Source organism: Triticum aestivum, chromosome 6B (assembly GCF_018294505.1).
Source record: "Triticum aestivum cultivar Chinese Spring chromosome 6B, IWGSC CS RefSeq v2.1, whole genome shotgun sequence".
Classification (NCBI taxonomy): domain Eukaryota; kingdom Viridiplantae; phylum Streptophyta; class Magnoliopsida; order Poales; family Poaceae; genus Triticum; species Triticum aestivum.
In genome coordinates, this window is record NC_057810.1 from 491,555,822 (window position 1) to 491,580,411 (window position 24,590).

General features: G+C 46.1%; 1 protein-coding gene across 1 annotated transcript in view; it reads left to right on the forward strand.

Annotated features, from left to right (window-relative positions):
• Window positions 1-5,828: 5,828 nt before the first annotated feature.
• The window catches only part of LOC123139289 (uncharacterized), an 88,466-nt gene continuing 69,704 nt past the window's right edge, over window positions 5,829-24,590 (forward strand). Inside the window, exon 1 of the mRNA XM_044559088.1 lies at window positions 5,829-5,979. Coding sequence (XP_044415023.1) covers window positions 5,829-5,979 — 151 coding nt within the window. The remainder of the gene's footprint in view (window positions 5,980-24,590) is intronic.

The window sequence follows — 24,590 nt, forward strand, 5'->3', positions numbered from 1 at the left end:
GACAGCTGGGCACGAAAATCCTTCAGTTCCTCACCCAGCTGGGTGTTGGCATCTGGGAGATTATTTTTCTCTTGCCTCACCCTTGTCAGCACATTCTTGCTAGCCTTTAACCGGCGCAAGAGTTGTTGCTTGTCCGGATCTATCCCGACGCCATCTGCAATATTATTGTCAGACTCATACACACGCCGCACTTCATAAATTACTCATCTTTTGAAGCATATATTACCGGAGGGAGTCTCTTTGGCTTCCCCCACTGCGGCTAGTGCGGCCTCAAGTTGGGCTTTGCAGTTCTCCAGCTCCTGGGACAGTTGGGTATTCTTTTTCGTAAGATCCTGCACAATGCTTAAATCAGTTATTCTAACTATTTCAAGTCTCGGGGGCTACTGGCATATATAACTGTCAAATTTTCTCACCCGTATATCTTTTACATACTGCTTCGTGGCTCTGGCTAGACCATTTTGAGCGGCACGGAGGTGCGCATCTCCTGAATTGAAGGCATCCAATGCCTCTGGGGAGAAACATGCGTCACGAAGAACTGTCCGGCTACGCCTATGATTCATGGCACTCTCCACCTCGGAATTGGTGGCAGATAACCTGTCAGCATCCTCTGTCGGAGGGGCATCCAACGCACGCCTCGTGTTCGCCTCCGCTTCTGGACCTGGCTTTGGAGCCTGGCGAGCAGAGGATTGATTGGCAACCTCTCCGGATATAGTCCGGCGAGCGCTCTTCTTCCTGAAAAAGCACGAGCGTTAGTATGCCTCCCGGGAATAAAACCTGGGAGCAAGATGACACGCCATACCATTGCATCGGTGTTTCAATCTGGACTGCACTTCTTTTCGGCCTGTTGGGCCTTGCTGTCCCTTGTTGACTGGCCGTCGCAGGCTTGGCCTTCCGCCTCAAGGACTTCCCTTGCGAAACACCATTGGTATACGGTGATCAAAAACACGCACGGATGGGTCATTTTCAAAGTATTGGGACTTCGGTCTCAGTTACCTACGAGTCGAGAAGTATTCCGGGGTAATCGGCCGTAATGGCGACCAAGGCATTATTTATACTCAGTTGGTGGAATACCCCGTCGATCAGCTCCACCGATATGTCCGGATCCTCTTGGGAGGTCGGATCGAGGAACCGTTCCGGATCCTCGGGTTGTGGAGGCGTGCTGCTTATATCCTTTACGGCCCGGCGCAGTTCCTGCGCCGAAATCACAAAATGAGATACTTGACTATGGGAGTATGGATCGGATAGGCAAAAATAAATGTCTGCTTACCCAGCTTGGAGGATTGTTCATAGAAAATCCGCCCTGCGGATTGACGCGGAGAAATTCCTCCTCTTCTCCCTTGTACAATGCGGACAAGATCTTCATCAGATCGGTGACCGATCTCGGCCCCTTACGGCCGCAGTGGGTGGCATCATCCTCCCCGTTGAAATCCCACATGGGGTGGCCTCTATACTGGAGCGGCTGCACCCCCCGCATAATGCATGTGGCCATGACCCCGATCATGGTCAGTCCGGAATGAGCTAACAGCCTAATTCGGCTCATCAGGTAAAGGACGTCCCTGTCATTTTCCTTCTGAGGGCTCCGTGGGCACCAGCTTAGGCGTTTCTTCAAAGGAGCGTTATTGAACTCAAGGGGGCCGATCCGAATAGGGTCCGGCAGGGGGACATCTTCTATGTAAAACCATTCCGAAGGCCAGTCTTCGGACGCCTTCTTTGGGGTTCCGGATAGATATCCGGTCTCGGTGATGCGCCATAGTTCGGCTCCGCCCACTCGATATATTGAACCCTCTTGAGAATGAGGCACAAGGCAGAACAGCTTCTTCCACAGCGCAAAATGAGCCTCGATACCCAAAAACAGCTCGCAAAGGGCCACGAAGCCCGCAATATGCAAAATGGAGGCAGGCGTAAGGTTGTGCAACTGGAGGCCGTATAACTCCAGGAGCCCCCGGGGAAACGGATGAATTGGAAATCCGAGCCCTCTTATCAAATAAGAGACAAGGCATACCCGCTCTCCTTTGGAGGGGCTGGGGACGCTCTCCGCTTGCTTTCCGCCCTTATAGGTGGCGAGTCCGGCTCGAACTGGAACCATGAAAGCTGGGGGAAGAAATCCCTTGGTTTGGAGTGTCACTAACTCGCTGTACGGGACAGAGCATCTCTCCCAATCTCCAGGCCGAGGGCTGGGAGTGCGAGAGGAGGAGCCGCGTCGACTGTCCATGATGGAGTGGATTTCTGTCAGATGCGCTCTGACGAATGCTTGCGAAGGGAGGATGGTGTGATTCGGATCTAGATCCTCGTCTCTTTTATAGGCAGCTCATTTGCGCAGCTAGGGGGGTAAATGTAAAAATACCCTGACTTTTCGCATTCGTTCAACACGTGGAAGACGGCCATTATTGGGCGTGGAAGCCGAGGAGCGCAATATTCACAGGAAGCCGGACGCTATTCAACAGGTACACAGGATTTGGAGAAGAACCCGCCTTGCAATGCCGAAGACAATCAACGCGCCGGACTCATCGCCATTGAAGCCTGGTTTGGGGGCTACTGAGGGAGTCCCGGATTAGGGGGTGTCCGGATAGCCAAACTATCACCTTTGGCCGGGCTCCTGGACTATGAAGATACAAGATTGAAGACTTCGTCCCGTGTCCGGATGGGACTTTCCTTGGCGTGGAAGGCAAGCTTGGCGATACGGATATGTAGATCTCCTACCATTGTAACCGACTCTGTGTAACCCTAACCTTCTTCGGTGCCTATATAAACCGGAGGGTTTTAGTCCGTAGGACGAACAACAATCATACCATAGGCTAGCTTCTAGGGTTTAGCCTCTCTGATCTCGTGGTAGATCTACTCTTATACTATCCATATCATCAATATTAATCAAGCAGGAGTAGCGTTTTACCTCCATCGAGAGGGCCCGAACCTGGGTAAAAACATCGTGTCCCTTGTCTCCTGTTACCATCTGCCTAGACACACAGTTCGGGACCCCCTACCCGAGATCCGCCGGTTTTGACACCGACAGTCAAGAGTTCAAGTTCTTTCTACGAACTTACAATACATATTTCACACCTTTTTTCTCTGCCCTGAACTTAGATATTTCTGCAAACATACAATACGTAGTTCACAATCTTCTATCATGAACTTACGGAGCACCAGTTCATGTACTTTCTTTCATCTAGAAGAGTTGATTTAAATAAAATTAACTACAGACTAGTAACTCATATCACTTTGTTTAGTACCAAGAATGACTGCCCATATTGACATGAAGTACGAGTCAATGAAGAAATCAGTCTTTGCTCTTGAGAGGCTGCCCAGCTCCATTGCCATGGAAATCACTATCCTTGGATGCCGGAAGATTTGGTTACAAAGAAAAGACAAAATCTAGAGAACTGCAACTCCACATATAACTTCAAGCATTGAAACACTCCTTCAAGGAAGATCTAAGGCTGCTTAGTCACAGAATTAGGAATAAGCATGATATTATTGCTTTCATGCATGGGTAGACTCAAAGTTCTAATTCGGTTTCATTATGTTGCCCAGAATTGGAATTGGCTATTTTTTTATTATTTCTTTATTAGTTAGCCTAGTTAGAGCTTTCTCCTTTCTTCTCTTTGCTCTTCTCCCACTTGTACTATTTTATATTAGTGAAAATACCGTAGAACAATTGTTCTACGGTGCAGTGCTTTAAAAAAATTAACAGGAAATGATAAGGGAAGAGTGGAGTTAAATTTATGTACTCCCCTACAAAAACATCTTACATTTTGAGATGGAAGTTGTATATATATATACGGTTACCCATTTCTGAGCTCAGGCAAAGCTACACCCGCCCAGACAACAAAAAACAAAATAAATACTAAAAAAATCAAAAAAATCCAATTTTTTTGTGTGGTAGATAATTTGATGCGTGAGGTTGGCTTTAATTTTCAAGACATTTGGACATCTGAGCAGCTCTCGGCAAAAACGACAAATTCGGGATCTGTAAAAACGTTTATTATTCATGCACTGTTCTGACCCGATTTGTCTTTTTGTTGAGAGCTGCTCAGATGTCCAAATGACTTGAAAATTGGAGCGAACCTCACGCATCAAATTATCTATCACAAAAAATGTAATTGTTTGAATTTTCCTAGTATTTGTTTTGATATTTTTTCTGACTGGGTGCACATGAGCCCGGGCACCGAAACACCACACTTATATATATTGTTTTGATATTTTTTTCTGACCGGGTGCACATGAGCCTGGGCACCGAAACACCGCACTTATATATATATAGCCTTATCATCAAAACATGTACAGTGCAATTCCTCGTAGCCGAACGCCCGTTGGTACTTGCCAGCAGGGGCCGTTGGAGAACCGGGACATGACTACATGCGCTAGTTGTGGTGACGTGACCCGAGACAAGTACCGATCAGTGGCTACCCCTTGGCGCTGCCGGCGATCAGGCGCGTGGGCTGGCCGGTACACTACCGCCGCACATGGGACGGGGCGAGAGGATCGTGGGACGTCCATGGACAGATGTGCCTAGGCTACCTGTGACGAGAAAAAGAGATCCATGGGCGCGACAGGCTCCTTTACCAGGGGGTGCGGTGTGACTGTTGCGTCAAGATTATGCATGCTTGTCCCAGTACGAGAGAAGGCGACGGTGCCTTTGCGCCAGGCGGCGGTGGGCCGGCCGCCGGAGGAATCGTAGCGCTGGCCTCACGGACGTGCGTACCATGCGTGCCGTGTGCCTGTCTCCGGGGTGCGCGACCGGCCGTGCGTGCTGAGCTAGGAGGACGCGGCAGCGGACAAGCGCAAACAGTGGCACCGGGTCACCGTACCACTACCATCGGGCTTCCGGGACCAGCCCCGGCGCGCTCCAGGAAACGCCGGTCGACTACATGGTTCGGATAGTTGGGACGATCACACATGGGCCGGTTGCCAACTTGTTGGCGAATAATTAGTGCGGAAACATGTCCTATCTGTCTGGTTCCTGTACGGGGATTAATTGGCGAGGATGTACGACGAACGATTATAGTACTGTGTACTACCAGAGTTACGATATGTTGCTTTTTTATTGAAGGTATGTTACTTTGATTGATACTCCCTCCTATAGATTTTTCTGAAAGTCAAGTTTTATCAACTTTAATCAACTTTATAGAAAAAACTGTCTACATCTACATTACCAAACATGTAGATTATGGAAATATAAGGGCATCTGCAACGGCAACCCGCAAAATTCCGTCCGCGAAAGGGGCCGGGGGGCAGTCTACGGACAAGGATGCGGGAGGCTGCCATTCAATCGTAGCCGCATACATTTTGACAACTCGAACCAACTGAACGAAATTCGATCAAACCGGACGAATTTTGATATAAACACGACGGATTTCATCGAAACTAGGATAATATGTACATAAAACCAGACGATATTTCGTTCGGTGAACTAAAAATCATAAAATAAAACCATAAACTATCCTATACTTGACGGTGACCTCGTAGGCCATGTCGGGCTGGCCGGCGGTTCCTCCTCCGTCATCGGCGCCCGATCCACCGTCAGAGTCGTCGTCGTCGGGCTTCGGGTGGCGGAAGGTGGCGGCGTCGCAACAGGGCTTCCCAGCGGCCGCTTGACGCTCGCGGATGATCCTCTCCGATTCCTCCTGCGTCGTGCGCAATGCCGCCGCGGCCACCGAGTACATGGGCTGGGGGAGAGGGCGGCGGTCATTGGAGGAGGCGTCGATGGCGAATCTCGGCGAGGGACCATTCCTTGCCATGCCCGGTCATCTCCCCGTCGAGGCGACGGAGACGACACTTGGCCGTCGAAGCGGTCCAGGGCCCAAGCGTAAAACAGGTCCGGGTCCGCTGTGATGTGTGGCGCCGGGACGTCCGAGTCCGCGAACTTGGACCAGCACGCGGCCTTGCGGCTGTCCTGCCAGCGCTGCTCCCGGTCGGCGTACTCCCGCACCGCCATGGCGCTCCAAGACCACGAACAGTTGTCGCCGGCCCTACCACCGCAGAGTTAGTGGAGAGTGCGACTGCGCGCCTTGGGCAGGGGCAGTGGTGGGCGACGCTCCTCCTTGATGATGCGCCGGGGCCGCGGTGAGCGACGCTCCTCCTTGATGGAGTGTTGGGGCGGCGGTGAGAGCCACTCCTCCTTGACACGTCTGTGCGGTGGTGAGAGCCACTCTTCCTTCACACGACGTTCGATTTGAACGCCGCGGCTGCGCGACGACGGAGAGCATGGAGGGGATGTCGGCTCCGGCTTCACGGGGAGGAGCGTCCCTGGTGGCGGAGCCAAGCCGTTGATGTCAACGATGGAGCGATGGAGCATCAGCTCGATCTGCTCCTCGAACTCCGTGTCAGTGGCGGCGTAGTGCTGGCCCGGCACCGCCGGCGCGGACTGCTACGACGTTGGCTGCTGGTCCTCCTCGTTGCCATAGGAGATGAAGATCTACTTCCTTGTCGAGGAGTCGCCCGCCAATGAGGACGACGGTCCCGAAGTTCGAGGGCGGCATGCCGGCATCGCCACGATCCACCAGATCCCGCCCGGGAAACCGCCTGCCGGCGCCTAAGCCTAGGACTTGCCCATCGCCGAACATGTGGAGGGAGATGGGCATGGAGAGGGAAGGAGGAGGATGCAATGTGGACGACGCCAGAGCGCGGCTTATATAGCAGTGGCTAGGCCGTGCGAAGGGCCGGTCAGCTGCTTGAATGCGGCGCAATGGCCGAAGTTGGTTCCTTGGAAACCCGCGTCCGCATTGAAGCGGTGGCTGCCGAGTGATCGTCGGTCAGCGCCGCCCTCCCTCTGTCCGGTCACATCACAACATCAATGCCGGCCTCTGCGTGCTCTGGGCCAACATGAATGCGGCGCGGTAAGTGACGCGTGCATCAGAAGGAAAGCGCGGGAGGGGGTGAGGGGTGTTTGGTGGGCCAGGGCGATCAGAAGTGAGCGTGGGATCGGTCTGGACTCCCACTAAGCCTCCCACACTTGTCTTTGATTTGCGGGGGAAATTGCGTCCGTACCGCGCCGCAGACCGATACAGCCCCTTGTTGGATGGCTTCTGCTGTTCGGACACATGCGAAAGGTTTGCGGGTAGGCGTTCGAGATGCCTTAACTCATGATTAATCCAATGATGTGCATTTCGTATTCTAAATGTACATATATTTTTTCTATAAATATGGTCAAAGTTTGTAGTGTTTGAGATTTAGACAAATTTATAGGCACTATGTTATGGAAGTAGGGCTGCAAACGAGACGAGTTCGAGCGAGTTGGACTTGGCTCAGCTCAACTCATATTATAATTCGAGCGAGCTCAAATTGAGTGAAGCTTAAGATCGAGCTGTAGAACATGACTCGTGCTCAGCTTGTAATGATCTCGAGTTGATCTCGAGCTAGTTTCGAGCTAAATGAGACGACAATTTTTTTAAGACTATGACTATTATTCCCACTAGATAAGGCATAACTTGACATAGAAAACATTAAAATATTTATCCCAATCAAAACGTTGATAATAATAATTTCTTAGAATGACTTATTCTCCCACCACTGAAAGTCTGGGAAAACAAAACAGGCCAACAATCATGAAAACTTGCAGCGTAGTGCATGCTGGAGAGCCAAAAACAATAGAGTATTTAACACATGGCCGACCACATACCATAATATGGTCTAAATTTTCCTTACAATTAATTAAGCTTCCATGTTTGTTTGTAAATAAAATGGAGAAAAATCCTGGGCGATATATATGGTAATAAATTATCCTATTTCTATTTAATATATGACTTAATCCCGAGCGAGCTAGTATTGACTCAAGATCAGCTCGTTTCTCAACCGGGCTACAAAAAGTGTTCATACTTAGCTCATTTCTTTTTGAGTTGATCTTGAGTCGAGCCAAAAAACGAGTTGATCTCGAGCGGCTCACGAGCCTCGAACATTTCTTGCAGCCCTATATGGAAGGGAGGAAGTATACATTTGTTCGTCATGATGTACTTCCTCCATTCTTAAATATAAGTCTTTATAGAGATTTCACTATAAGCCACATACGAATGTATATAGATGCATTTTAGAGCGTAGATTCACTTATTTTGCTTCGTATGTAGTCGCGTAAAGATTACTATGTATATAGTATAATAAATCCCCAAAAGAACTTGGTTGTAGTCGCGCAGCTCTGTGATGAATCAACCGGTCGGTCACCCATTATCGGGAAAAGAGTGTACAGGGTTATCTTAAGAAAAAAATGTCAGGTCATTGGCCATACCTGTAGATCTATAAGAACATCTACAAGGTTACCTCACGATAATTTTAGAGGAAAATGTATATTCAATCTCAAACTCATATCTTAGTTCAATTTGCAATCCTGGACTTTAAAACTGGCTAGGATATGATCTCGAACTATGAATACCATTTATTTTGCCCACCAGACCATCGTGAGCTGGTTTTGCCCCATTGACCATCCAGTTAGCAAGCCAAACCACAAGGAAGAAAATCCTTGTCTCGGCCATCTCCCGTCGAACATGGTCATGATGGTGTCAGGACACTCATCCTTCTGCAAGGTGTTGGTGTGGAAAATGTCAACTTTAACTTCGTATCTTGCAATAGTTTGATTGTAGTAGACGTCCAATACCTGGCTTAAAGTTTAATCAGAATGGTTGTGTGCATCATAATGAGGAGGGCAGTCTCGCTTCAAGGTTCTTGTAAGTCGGAATTGTTCATCATGCATGCTTTATGAATAATTTCTTATTTTCGTTTGTGTAAATCTATTTAAGTCGAACTGATACCTATCATCCGCAGCCCACACCTGCGCCGCTACCACCTTCTAAGCACTACTCTTCCTTGGCCATCATGTACACGACCTCTAAAATGTTTTTGTAGCAGCATCCTCCGTAATTTTTTAGAGGACACTGAGGTTACGTGCAAATAGAGTCGTCGAAGGAGCAACATCCATAATTTTTTTCCTATCTTTCACCGTCAAACACTTAAACATTTTCAACTAAATCATCATAGGCTCCAAAAGAATAAACACAAAATGAAGTATCATGCACACATTCAACTGACATGTACAAATCACATGCCATCGGCTCCCATGTGTGTACCGTCTCCTCCTTCTGTGTGTTAACTGCTCCAAGCCATACTAGAAGACTACCGTTTGCCTCATCTTCCAAAATGTTCTTGATGTGTCATCCACGACATTTGGATCTAACATCATCAACCAGTTGTCCTCGACAATCTTCCATTGTGGCAACTGATTCTCCTCAAATTGAAGCCTACGCGCCTCCATCTCATCCTTGCACATTTTACTTTCGTGCATTTGTTCCCACCACACATTCTTCTCTTCTGGCATCCTCTCCTCCAACTCCATATTTTCTTGTTTCCTCTTCTTTGCCAACTCCTTCTCCTTCGTTGACTTGATCAACTCATCAAGATGTCTTTCATCCCCACCACAATTCATTGTCTTTTGAGCATCTCCTATGATCTCCTCCTCCCGTCGCGCCTCCACACGCCTGACGCCAGATTGGGACTTCTAGGCTTCTTCTCCTTTCCATCACCATCATTTCCTATCGTCACCCAATTCTAGAGAGGAAGATGTACATGACCTCGATTGTTTGAAGGAGCGTCCTCATTCCTTGTGTTCCACTTCTCGTTGGCCTCTGATTCTTTCGAACAATGTCGATGGCCAAATGCTTTGCCCTTCTCTTTGGTAAAATTCTTGTACCTTTCTTGGGCTCCCATAGTACAAGTTCCAAATGAACAATGCATTGATGCTAAAATTTATACGCAGATGTGGTGTTTAACAGAAGATAAGAGTGCTCAGATATTCGTTAATGGTGGTACTGCTAGGAGTCGAGTTCCTCACTTGCTCCAAACAACCAACCCAATGGCTACATATATGTTGAATCACACGCCATCGATTTGTGAGAGATTTGTGGGGTATGTGTGGATTTATAGGGAAGGTGATGACAAAAATAATCTTTGATGCATTTTCAATACTTTGCACTGGTATGGTTTTTCAATGATCATATCCATAGTGATATCTTGTCATGCCAACACAAGAGCAACTTCATCTTCGTTGGTTTAGTTTGCAGGCTGGGCTACTTTCTTCCTAGAAGCTTGTGAGCCCTAGAATTTATCTAGTTTGGCTTCTTTGCTAGCATCATCCAATCACTCAAAGTGGTGTCAAGAGAGAAATCATGACTATCCAAATATCCTGGGTCGTCGTTTACCTCCACCGAATAACCCATCGTACTCATCAATAAGCATACACAATTGACCAGAGATCCACCCAAATGCATAGTGATATAGAAGCATCAGCAGACACAAAATATTGCACAATTTCCCTCATTGTTCCACTATTACATTGCATCTAAGCATACAAATAGATTAAAAAATGGATCCAGTTCAGCGTATCACCGGACACTTTCAAGTTCATAAGTGCCACTTCTTCGCCAGCCATCGTGATGAATGGATGAGGGGGAGACACCCACCTTCTTCCTCTAGTTCATATTTGTTCTTTGTTGTGTCGTGGTTCAACGACTTTAGCAGGTGGCCGGAGGACGAAGTAGACGTTGTTAGCAGGGTTGTCAGCGACATATTTGATGACATAATGGCCTAGGAGGTGGTCATCTGATGGTGCCAGCGTGGGATTTGTGGAAGGAGTAGGAGGCAAGGCACGTCATCCGAAAATGTGATGGTAGGAGTCCATGGTGTTGCCCCGAGGGCAGCCAGAGGCAGTTCTACAATGATGCAAGGGAGGAGGCATCACGAACAAGAAGAGTAGTGTGGGAAAATGTCTTCCATGCCAAATCATTTTTGGGATGGAGTGCACTCCAAAATATCCCCCCTCCCCAACCCAACCTCCAAAAATATTAATGATAGAGTGTGGCATAGCGACTCTACTAGACCGATTTATCTTGTTAAAATGATTATATGGGCGATTCTTACAGTGATTGGCATGTTTTGATGACCTTGATAGAAGTTCTCTAATAGGTTATACGTTCTTTTCCCGCTAGTTGGCATTATCTTTCTTATATCCATTCTTTTCTCTTGGAAATCGACGTTCTATTTATAGCGAGATCTCCATTTCCGTCTAGAGCTGGGAGCACAAGAATTTTCTTCGGTAATCTATTAACACGTGAGAGGAAGACTATCTATTTTAATAGTAGTGCACATAAAATCTGACTGCAGGAACCATAGCAAATCCAAGAAGGAAAAACATGGACTAGCTACTACTCTAGGAGATGTCAAATCCAACCTAAATTGGGGGTTGAGGGGATATCATGTGCTTCTAAGCCTCCCATGATCCAGTGATACGTGCCCACGTTAGTTGTTGGATCTTAGAGCCAAGGGTTAGGGACGAAGCTACAAGAACTACATGTAACTACTCTACTCAAAGGGGTATGCGAAAGTTTCAAAGCTCTTCAAATGGCTGTTGGATCTCAGATCCAATGGTCGAGCTCGCACTAGATCATGGGAGCAGGCTCCCCTGGAAGCACCACATATTTTCACCTACATCGGGGTGGACATCATTTTCTTCTTCTTCGGGTTCCTCTCGAATTCACTTCCGTCACCAAGATAGTCATCCCCACCCCTCCTCCCTTTGCACTCATCTCTAGATCATCATTCATTTATGCACTAGAGTTCAAGAGAAGAAGGGGAGGCTCAACACGACTATATACTTATGTTGGCCCTCCCTTTCGCTTATTTTGTTAATGACTCTTCACCGGGGAGGTGACTTCAGTACTCAGATCAACAACATTACTTGAGCTCTTTTATTCTCACTGGCTACTCGGACGATCATTGCTCGAATTATCTCCTGAACAAGCTCTTTTGCGATCATATTGTAGCCAAAGCTTAGACCCAAACGGTAAGTTTTCGTTTTCATCAGTAGGTCCCGTAGTTGGGCAAAGCAATCCAGAATTTCTCAGGCAATCGCAGGAGATGCATAAGTGTGGCATATTCTCATATAGGATGTCACATAAATCTTGCTTCTTCCTTCACGCCGAATCAATCAGTACCCATCTCCTAAGCGGTTTATTTACATCAATAGAAACCCTCGCACGCAGGAAGCCACCAACATGATCAAATTGAATCGAGGTGGCCTACTTATCAATTTGCTTTGCAATTTCCTTGGCCCAAGCACCATATCTTAGATTATAGGGCAGGTTCAGGACCCTGGCCAAATTTTACCCCATCTGGCCTCATAAAATCCTTGAATTTAGCTAAGGTCACAAAGTTTTGGCTCACATGCCATGTCGATCCTCCCCGGATCTGATTGTGATCCCTCTATGGCTCAACCTTGGCCATGAACATAGTTCCCACCAGATTAGAATTGCAGCCGCTCAAATTCAACAAGGCCGGACGAAGAACAATCTTATATTTTCTAATTAGAAGCACCATATGAGGCACCACGTTAATCCTGAGAGTTAAGAAATTACATCCATCTGATTAGCATACAATGTGTCCTTAGCCATAGGATGAAGCATGGGACGTGAAAAAAAGGAGACGTCCTCACCTGGGTCTATCCACGTTTTCTCTTGGTAATAAAGAAAGAAAGCAGACGTTCTCATCCGGGTCTCTCCCCGTTTCCTTATATAAAGAAACAAAAAGGGAAATCTGGGCGTGGTCTCCTCCCAACCATCCCATGTTGTGATGCAAATCCTATGTGGTCTCTCTTTTTTCTGTCACGACCCATTTTCCAATAAAAAGCTTATTGAGAAACCGACCCTTATATAGACCAGTATAGGAAAAATCTTCTTACTGGCAGACAAATCCTTGACACAGAAATCCAGAAGTACTAATTATTATACAAGGTTGAGCTGAGGCTACTCAACAATTTATTACAAGCACGCCAATATTATACATAAGGGCGGATATGACACAAGGGTGTGGTGGCATACTACTGACTTGTAATAAAAGTGGTGGTGGATATGTCACAGTGAAGTGGGTGACATGACTCCTAATCTTACAGCTCATCGAGCGTCGGAGTGAGGCTCGATGATTTTATTCGGGTAGCGGAAGCGTGTATGATACAAGTGACCAATTCCAGGATCGCACGGGACTGACTGGGACTCCTCTAGGCGTCAGACTCGCTATCGTACTCTTCATCCATAAGATCGCCTTCGTCAACATCTGGCCAAATCAACAAGCCAGGTGAGTACTTTGAATGTACTTGCAAGACAGTTCGGATATAAGATATAACAAATGCAAACATGATGCACATGAGCAGTTAGCAATGCACACTCAGATAATAAATTTGCACGGCATGTTAAATAAAAAGGAAGTCAGGCGGTAGTCCTCCCGAAATTCCAATAAAATAACTGAAAACCGATCGGGTGTCTGAAGCGACGCCTCGAAAGGTAAAAATAAATTAACATGCCGCAGTCGGGCGTCTGAGTGACACAACATAAAGGGCTTATATTGAAATGTAAATGACAGTGCGTGCCACAGTCGGACGTCCATGCGACATCTCTGAAAGGGCTTATAATGAAAGTAAATAACATGGATGCCACAGTCGGATGTCTGAGCGACATCACATAAAGGGCTTATATCGAAAGTAAATAACAAGAGTGCCATAGTCGGACGTCTGAGCGACATCACATAAAGGGCTTATATCGAAAGTAAATATCAAGAGTGCCACAGTCGGACGTCTGAGCGACATCACATAAAGGGCTTATATCGAAAGTAAATATCAAGAGTGCCACAGTCGGACGTCTGAGCAACATCACAGAAAGGGCTTATATTTCATCATTCGTATTCAATAAATTCATGAAGTTAAATCACTCCAAGGAAATACTCAGTACATAATAATAAACGGGTTAGTCCACCCACAGGAGTAATCATTCAGCCGGATTTAACACTCATGTTTATTCACTAGAGATTGTCACTGAGATTGACACTCAGACTAACAAAGACAAGTTGAACACAGTCCTTGACCATAGATACGGTTACTCGAATGATTTTGACTCTGCAGAGTTTGTACTATTTAACCACAGCCAACCGGTTTCAGTAGTCACGAAGGACTAGTTCCGTTTACGGTATTTCAGAAGAAACACATCTAACCAGTACACACACATTCCACATCCCGATGCCAGGAATCACCCCAGGCAACGTTCAAGAAAAACTTTGAGACGGGGAGGCCACAACCTCGAGTAACATGGGATCAAATTTATATCACGCGCTCTAAGGGGTGCCCCCCTCTCGATCCCAACCGGAAACACCCATGCCCCCTGACCGGATGACTGGCTTTAATCCAAGGCCATTGAACCCTCGTCACGGCCCCTCTATTTGGTGTGTACGAGGAAAGAGGTTTGCAACTTACTAAACCATATTCTTTGCAGAAAACATGTGGTAGCACAAAAAGGGAACGGATGGTAACGTGACTTGATCCACGTTATCACTGGAGTTAAATGGTTTGGCATAAGACTGGCATGCTTCAACAATACCATCTTACCACCTTTCATGTCACCACATGATTATGTAAACTCACATCAAATAACACATCGAGTTTCGAAGCTCACTTGTATTAGCTTTGCATGCAATATAACACTTACTGATATTCATATAAACATGCCATGAAATAACCATTCAAGCAAACATGCAAAACACTCATCATATGAAAGGTTCAAACATGCTTGCCTGGTTCGGAGTAGTCGGAGTCTAGCTCGGTGAAGTTTGCGGTTCCGTCACCTCCTCCGGTATCTAAGGTATAAAGAAAACGCGTATTGACGTAAATACCATGTGTGCACATAAAGTGTTCCAAATATTTTTCAAATAAAGATGATAAAAAACTAGACAGAAAAATAAAGATGACAGAAAAAGAATCAATCAAAAATCATTTTTTGTTTAAAAGTTATTAAGGTTTTAGTCGAGGGACTCATCTGTAATGAAACAGAAAGTTTCCAGGGGGTAGATCAGAAAAAGACAGAAACCGCTTCAGTGTAGAAAGCGTATTTTGCCCGAAGGCGTTTTTAGAAAACGGTTCAAAAAGAAGAAAACGCTGACGAGGGGGTCCCACCCGTCAGGTTTGAATCTTCAAAACAGAGTCACCGGCGCCCGAAGGCTGCGGTGGTCGCCGGCGGCGATCCACGGCGAGTTAGGAGGAGTGGATGGTACCTATGGACTCAGGGTGTTCTTCCACTTCTGTGGGTGGTGGAGTTGGTCGTCGGCGAGCACCACGTCGAGGGCGGCCTTTACTCCAGCGGACGGCGGTTCAGGCGGTGGTGGATCTCGCCTAGGAGAGCTGCAAACGCCAAATCGAGGCTAGGGTCAGACGTGTGGGTGCACTAGAGGGTTGCTGACGCGGTTTGGGAGGCGGAGGTGTCCTCACCGGAGTGGATCGTGCCGGAGCCCGAAGCGGATCGAGACGGCCGGAGTCGGGGAAGGAGACCTCCTCGAGGTCCTCCTAGTGGCTAGGCGGGGCTCTGGTGAGGCGGAGGAGTGGCGCTGGGTCGAGAACGAGCTCGAGGGCTCCTTTTATAGCTGGTCCGAGGTGGTGGCCGAGAACGGGATAACTCCGGCGATGATTACGGCGAGGCAATGGTCGGTCAGGTGATTTAGGGGGCTAGGCATCACCGCGATGGTCTACTGGTTCCGTTCAAGTGCTAAGCTTGGCCTGCCTTGGGTGATACTCCAAGTTTCCGACGGAACGGCTCACACAGCTCGTCGGCGGCAGAGAGCACGCTCTGTGTTGCTCAGGCCACAGCGACGGTGCCGCAGCGTGCACAGGCAAGCGGACATCCACGCGGAGGCTTCGCGTGGCTTGGGCGGTGCTGGACGGCGCCGAAAGGTGGTGTTGGTCCCTGCTGGCCGCCACGGGTGGCTCTGCCACCGCAGAAGTTGCCGGCGTCGGTGAGAGACGTCACCTCCGACGCTGGTGCCCGTCCAAATGACCGTGCGGCGCTCTGGATAAGGAGGAGGATCAGTGAGCATCGTGCCAAAGCGGGCACTGGTGAGATTGACGCTGAGGCTCTGAAGAAAACGACGTTGTCGACTGAACCCAACACTGAATCTCTGAACTTTACTGAATTTGAACAGACACAGTGCACACCAGGTGTTTGATGAAATGATTTTGGCACATGATTTTTTTTTCTGGAGCTGATCTTTGGTGAGGTGGTCTCTTGATGCATCTAGGGGTTGCCTGATTTATCTCATAATTTTTGGGGAAGAAAATTATTGAATTTCACCAAAAATGACAAATCTGGTCCAAACTTGCAGTGAGCAAAACTTGAAAATTTTGAACTGTGGACAAGTGGGTCTTGATGGGTCTAGGTTGGGGGTACAAAGGACTAGTCAGAGGAGTTGGTTTGGGATCAAAACTCAAAAGTAATCTTGTACTTCCTTTGTAAATCACCTAGGTCCAAAATAAAAGACAGAAATAGTTTTGAGGATAAAATAAATAGAATAAAAATCAAAAATGGGTTGAACTTGCTGGGATTGGATATTTGACTTGACCCAAAGTGGAGGGAGGGGTTTTGGAAGAAATTTTTAACATGAGGCATGGCAAAAGAGAATGGTTTGAATAAAAAGAATAATTCAAAAACCCATAGGATTTCTCTTTAATTGAAAAACTTTCCAAAAATTAATTGTGATGAGTCAACACCAAATGAAAAGCCTTCAATACCAAACATCAAGGTTGAGGATGACCCAAAATAAAATATTTGTCATAAGAGAATTTTTTTGAGAAGGAGAGTCCTTTTTGAAAGATTTTAAATAGCCTCCTTCAAATCAAATAAAATAAAATTTGATAAAAACTAAATCAATTTTTTTGGAGTGTCACAACACCTACCCCCTTAGGAAAAATCTCGTCCCCGAGATTTCAGCTGATCCTCAAATAGGTGTGGGTGTTCTGTCCGAAGAAAATCCTCTCTTTCCCATGTTGCTTCATCCTCGGTGTGATTGCTCCACTGAACTCTAAAAAACTTAATTGTTTTCTGATGGGTCCTCCTTTCAGACTCCTCCAATATTTTTATTGGGCGTTCCTTGTAGGTGAGGTCTGGTTGCACGTCAATGTCTTCATGAGATACATGCTTCTCTGGGTTGCTTACGCATTTCCTCAACTGTGAGACGTGGAACACGTCGTGGATGTCTGACAGTTCTTCGGGTAGGTCTAGCTGGTAGGCTACCGTGCCTCTTCGCGCAACTACACAGAAGGGTCCGATGAATCTTGGTGCTAGCTTTCCTTCAACTTTGAATCATTGCAGGCCCCTCATAGGGGATACTCGTAGGTACACATACTCACCGGGTTCAAAGCTGACTCCCCGATGTTTTCGTTCGTAATAACTCTTCTGTCGGCTTTGAGCTGTCTTGAGTCGGTCCCTGATTATCCTAACTTTCTCCTTAGCTTCCTTGAGCATGTCTGGGCCGAAGATACGACTGTCTCCGGTCTCTGACAAATTTAGTGGGGTACGACATCTCCGCCTGTACAAGGCTTCAAAAGGTGCCATTTGTAGGCTGGCTTGGTATCCATTGTTGTATGCGAACTCGGCATATGGCAAGCTTTCTTTACAACTGATTCCATAGGTGAGGACACACGCTCTCAGCATGTCCTCTAGAATTTGGTTCGCGCGTTCAGTTTGTCCATCAGTCTGGGGGTGGTAAGCTGTACTGAATGCTAGTTGAGTTCCCAGAGCTTGTTGTAATTGATCCCAAAATCTAGAGATGAATTGAGTGCCTCTGTCAGATATTATAGTCTTTGGAACTCCATGCAGAAAGACGATACGGGAGAGACAAAGTTTGGCAAGTTTCTGAGTGGTGTGGGTCGTCTTTACTGGGATGAAATGTGCTACCTTAGTCAATCTATCTGTGATGACCCATATGGCATCATTTCCGTATCGCGATCGAGGTAGTCCGACAATAAAATCCATTCCAATTTCGTCCCATTTCGACTCGGGTATCTTATTTGGCTGTAATAGTCCTGCTGGTTTTTGGTGCTCGGCTTTAATGCGTTGACATGAATCACAACATGCAATGAATGTGGCTATATCCCTTTTCATATCGTGCCACCAAATTTTTTCCTGAATGTCCTTGTACATTTTGGTCCCTCTAGGATGGATTGAATATGGAGCGGTGTGACCTTCGGCTAGAATTTGCTGTTTAAGGTCTTCTATATTTGGTACGCAAAGCCTATCTCTGTACCATAATATTCCCTTATCGTCTATGACGAATTCTGAGGCCTTGCCCAAACTCGCTTTTCTTTTTATGCCTTCGATGCTGGGGTGTCCATGCTGAGCCTCCTTAATCTGTTCCATTAGGGTAGGCTGTATTTCCAAATTTGATACATTGCCTTCAGTGACCATTACCAAGTTGAGTTTAGCAAATTCCTGCTGAAATTCAGGTCTCATGTTTGGTAGACTGTCGTTGCCCGAGCTGGGGTTCCGACTAAGAGCATCCGCCACTACATTTGCTTTTCCTGGATGGTAGTGAATGCCAACCTCATAATCTTTCACTAATTCCAACCAGCGTCGTTGTTGTAAATTGAGCTCTGGTTGTGTGAAAATATATTTGAGGCTTTTATGGTCCGTATATATTTCACAACGATTCCCAAGCAAAAAGTGCCTCCACTCTTTGAGTGCATGAATGTCTGCTGCCAACTCCAAGTCATGAGTGGGATAATTTTCTTCATGCTTTCGTAGTTGCCTGGAAGCGTATGTGACTACTTTGCCTTCTTGCATTAACACGCATCCGAGGCCCTTCCGGGATGCGTCACAATACACTTCAAAGCTTTTGTGTATGTCTGGTACAACCAATATTGGTGCTATTGTTAATTTCGTTTTGAGTTCTTGGAAACTTTTCTCAAAGGCTTCAGTCCATACAAACTTCTTATCCTTCTTGAGTAACTGTGTCACTGGTTTTGCTATGGTGGAGAACCCTTCAATAAATCTTCGGTAATATCCTGCCATTCCCAAGAAACTTCGTACATCCATTACGCTGGCAGGTGGTTTCTAGCCAAGTACGGCCTTGACCTTTTCCGGGTCTACGACAACACCTTCTTGGGTTAGTACATGGCCTAGAAAACCAACCTGTCTTAACCGAAATTCACATTTGCTGAACTTGGCGTATAATTGATGTTTCCTTAATTCTCCCAGTACAATCCTGAAATGTTCAGCATGCTCTTCTGGTGTCTTGGAGTATACCAGAATATCATCAATGAACACTACCACAAATTTGTCCATAAATTTCATAAATACTTTGTTCATGAGGTGGACAAAATATGCGGGGGCGTTTGTTAGTCCAAATGGCATTATTGTAAACTTAAATAGTCCATATCTAGAGGTGAATGCTGTCTTGGGAACATCTTCTGGCCGTACTTTTAATTGATGATACCCCGACCTTAATCAATTTTTGAGAAAACCTTGGCTTGTGCGAGCTGGTTAAATAAGTCATTTATCCGTGGCATTGGATATTTGTTTTTGATGGTGACCATGTTGAGTGCTCGATAGTCCATACATAATCTTAGTGTCCCATCCTTTTTCTTGGTAAATAATACTGGTGAACCCCAAGGTGAGGAGCTAGCCCGTATAAATCCTTTGTCCAATAATTATTTTATTTGCTTCTTTAATTCTACCAACTCGGAGGGTGCCATTCTATAGGGCTTCTTGTAAATGGGGGTGGTTCCAGGTGCTAGCTCAATGATGAATTCTATTTCCCGGTCTGGTGGCATGCCTGGTAGTTCTTCGGGAAATACGTCTGGGAACTCACACACCACTAGAACTTTGCTTAACTCTGAAATGTCCACCTTGTTCAACCTTGGTTGCCGTGATATTTGTCTTTCTTGAGCTGCAATTTTTATTGTCTTCCCGTGATGGTGGGTAAGAATTACAGTCCGATTGAAGCAGTCAATAAATCCTTTGTTGGTGGTTAACCAGTCCATTCCTATGATAACATCCAGTCCCTTATTTTCCAATACAATGAGGTTTGCATGAAACTTTAGTCCCTCAAACTCAATCACCACACCTTGGCAGTAACTCTGAGTAACTTGCTTAATCCTGGGGGACTTGATGATCATGGATTTTTCCAAGGGAAGCATCGAAAAATCATTTTGCAAAGCAAATTTCTTTGAGATGAACGAGTGAGAAGCTCTAGAATCAAACAAAACCGTGGCAGGTATTGTGTTGACAGGGAACGTATCGAGTACGATATCCGGGGCATTCTGTGCTTCCTCCTTGGACACATGGTTCAAGTGACCCTTCTTGTGATCGTTATTGGGGTTGAAGTTGTTTCGCTTGGGCGTTGAATTATTGCCACCGTTGTTCGGCTTGGGGGCCGAGTTTCTTGGCTTTGGACACTGCTTGGCATAGTGTCCTTCTTCTCCACAAGCGTAGCAAGTAACACCTGGGCGATATGTAAAATCCTTGTCCCTCGCATGGAAATTTTTGTTTGGGCATGAAACATTGGTCGTGGGTTTGTGTGCCCCACCTTTCTGAAAATCAGTCTTGCTCCGGTGGTTGCGAGCAAGAGTAGTCTAGTCCCTTTTGCGCTTGCGGAAATCCTCCAAGCTGCGATGCTCATTTTCCAATGCAATGGCTTTGTCCACAAGTGTTTTGAAATCCGGAAAGGTGTGTACGACCAGCTGGCATTTAAGTGCTGGTGCCAGACCATCTAAATTTTTTTCCATCTTTTTATTTTCAGTCATGTGCTCTTCGTTGGCATAACGAGATAATTGAGTAAACTGACTATTGTACTCAGTCACCATCATGGTTCTTTGCTTGAGGTCATCAAACTCCCTCTTCTTGATCTTCATAATACTTCTAGGAATGTGTGCCCCACGAAAACCTTCTTTAAATTCTTCCCAAGTGATGTTGTTTTCATCGGGGTGCATGTGTAGGAAATTCTGCTACCATGATGCAGCTGCTCTAGTGAGATAGTGAGGTGCATATAGTACCTTCTCACGGTCTGAACATTGTGCAATAACTAATTTCCTTTCAATGTCTCGAAGCCAATCATCGGCCTCAAGAGGTTTGTCAGTATGAGATAACATTGGGGGACACATCTTTTGTAGTTCAAACAATTTGGATTGCTGCTGATACGGACCACGGTGATTTCCCATATTGATGACATGGTTCATCATTTCTTGATGTTGTTGCTGGCTTTGCTCATAAAGGTGGCATACTTGAGAAAATGCTGCTTCACTGCCTTGCTGACTTGACTGCCCTGTGTGAAATTGTTACTTGTCTGCGTACCATAATTTTCTTCCGGCGGACTTGGCATGGAACGAGTCCAAGGACGAGGCATTTTCCACTCTGGGGTATTTTTTTGTAAAACTTATGAGAAAAGCTGAGTGGCAGAATAAATAATTTTGCAAGGCGAAAAAAAAGAACTCCAACATTTTTCAAGAAAATACTCGATTGCGCATGGAGAAGGACCGCTCAGTACATATCTTACACGCAAGCCATAATTATACAATACATCACTCAGGATGTGCGTACACATTCCTGACATGTTATTTAGGCTAGTGCACTTCTCCCGGTTCCTACATGATGCGCACACAAACTACTTCTCACAACCTATATACATATAAACATATCATACAAGCTGACGCCTTGCACGGCTGCTAGGCGCACTCAGTCGGAGATGGTAAGGACTTCCCTCGGTCTGCCAAGGGTAAGACCCAGTGATGCTGGAGACTCAACCTCCTCCTCACTAATAGGCTCCAGACGTGAAGCACTGAGTTGTGGAGCTGGTGCGGGTGTGGTAGATGGTGCAGCTCTGACTGGAGTAGGAGCGATGACTTGGTCAAATTCTTCAGGAGTAGGCAGGAGGAGAGCAGTGGCGATGGTGGCAGGTGTATAGGATGCTGAGGACGAGACGTAAGTCAGTGGTGGTGCTGTATGGAGGAGCTCCCTCCTGTTGGCGGAACAACTCTGCACAGAGTCCATATGAGCAGCCACAAGGTCGTCCACGAGGTTATCAAAAGCTGCCTCGAGGGCCTTGAGATACTCAACTAACATCTCAATAGCCTCATCTCTCTCTCCCCTAGGGCAAGCGAATGCATAGTGACATGTGTATGGCACGTGGCATAGGAGGTAGCGGTAGCGACGAGTCTTCATTGAAGGAAGAACATCACGAAGACGAGCTATCGCCTCACACGCAGCCATCTGCATAGCATGCCTCTCCATAGGCATGGCCCTTCCCACAAACCGGAAGCGGCATGACTCAACACGTCCTCCCCTGAATTGCACCGCGGCCTGGTGCATGGACAGACTGTCGCTGATCTTGTGTTGGTAGAGTGTGAACTCCGGACGAGTCGATGGCCCGATCGCGACTTTGACGATGAAGACGAGAAGCTTGGCAAACCCCTCAGGTACATTGGCGAACACCTGTGACTCACAGTCATTGCCAACCAGCTACAAAAGTAGGCAAAAATTCTGAATAGTCAGATCATAAATTTACGCCGACTGTCAGAAAATGACTATATTTGCAAAATATTAAAATATCACTTATTACGCTAATAACCAATTAGCGATCGCACCTAGTGGCTTCCTACAGTCAGCCTGGCTCTGGTACCAAGTTTGTCACAATTGGTTTTCCAATAAAAAGCTTATTGAGAAACTGACCCTAATATAAACCAGTATAGGAAAAATCTCCTTATTGGCAGACAAATCCTTGATACAGAAATCCAGAAGTACTAATTATTATACAAGGTTGAGCTGAGGCTGCTCAACAATTTATTACAAGCACGCCAATATTATACATAAGGGCGGATATGACACAAGGGTGTGGTGGCATACTACTGACTTGTAATAAAAGTGGTGGTGGATATGTCACAGTGAAGTGGGTGACATGACTCCTAATCTTACAACTCATCGAGCGTCGGAGTGAGGCTCAATGATTTTATTCGGGTAGCAGAAGCGTATATGATACAAGTGACCAATTCCAGGATCGCACGGGACTGACTGGGACTCCTCTAGGCGTCGGACTCGCTATCGTACTCTTCATCCATAAGATCGCCTTCGTCAACATCTGGCCAAATCAACAAGCCAGGTGAGTACTTTGAATGTACTCGCAAGACAGTTCGGACATAAGATATAACAAATGCAAACATGATGCACATGAGCAGGTAGAAATGCACACTCAGATAATAAATTTGCACGACATGTTAAATAAAAAGGAAGTCAGGCGGTAGTCCTCCCGAAATTCCAATAAAATAACTGAAAACCGATCGGGTGTCTGAAGCGACGCCTCGAAAGGTAAAAATAAATTAACATGCCGCAGTCGGGCGTCTGAGCGACACCACATAAAGGGCTTATATTGAAATGTAAATGACAGTGCGTGCCACAGTCGGACGTCTACGCGACATCTCGGAAAGGGCTTATAATGAAAGTAAATAACATGGATGCCACAGTCGGATGTCTGAGAGACATCACATAAAGGGCTTATATCAAAAGTAAATAACAAGAGTGCCACAATCGGACGTCTGAGCGACATCACATAAAGGGCTTATATCAGAAGTAAATATCAAGAGTGCCACAGTCGGATGTCTGAGCGACATCACATAAAGGCCTTATATCGAAAGTAAATATCAAGAGTGCCACAGTCGGACGTCTGAGCGACATCACAGAAAGGGCTTATATTTCATCATTCGCATTCAATAAATTCATGAAGTTAAATCACTCCAAGGAAATACTCAGTACATAATAATAAACGGGTTAGTCCATGCACAGGGGTAATCATTCAGCCGGATTTAACACTCATGTTTATTCACCAAAGATTTTCACAGAGACTGACACTGAGACTGACAAAGACAAGTTGAACACAGTCCTTGACCATAGATACGGTTACTCAAATGATTTTGACTCTGCAGAGTTTGTACTATTTAACCACAGCCAACGGGTTTTAGTAGTCACGAAGGACTAGTTCCGTTTACGGTATTTCAGAAGAAACACATTTAACCAGTACACACCCATTCCACATCCCGATGCCAGGAATCACCCCAGGCAACGTTCAAGAAAAACTTTGAGACGGGGAGGCCACAACCTCGAGTAGCATGGGATCAAATTTATATCGCGCGCTCTAAGGGGTGCCCCCTCTCGGTCCCAACCGGAAACACCCATGCCCCCTGACCGAATGACTTGCTTTAATCCAGGGCCATGGAACCCTCGTCACGGCCCCACTATTTGGTGTGTACGAGGAAAGAGGTTTGCAACTTACTAAACCATATTCTTTGCAGAAAACATGTGGTAGCACAAAAAGGGAAAGGATGGTAACGTGACTTGATCCACGTTATCACTGGAGTTAAATGGTTTGGCATAAGACTGGCATGCTTCAACAATACCATGTTACCACCTTTCATGTCACCACATGATCATGTAAACTCACATCAAATAACACATCGAGTTTCGAAGCCTACTTGCATTAGCTTTGCATGCAATATAACACTTACTGATATTCATATAAACATGCCATGAAATAACCACTCAAGCAAACATGCAAAACACTCATCATAACAAAGGTTCAAACTTGCTTGCCTGGTTCGGAGTAGTCGGAGTCTAGCTCGGTGAAGTTTGCGGTTCCGTCACCTCCTCCGGTATCTACGGTATAAAGAAAACGCGTACTGACGTAAATACCGTGTGAGGACAAAAAGTGCTCCAAATATTTTTCAAATAAATATGATAAAAAACTAGACTGAAAAATAAAGATGA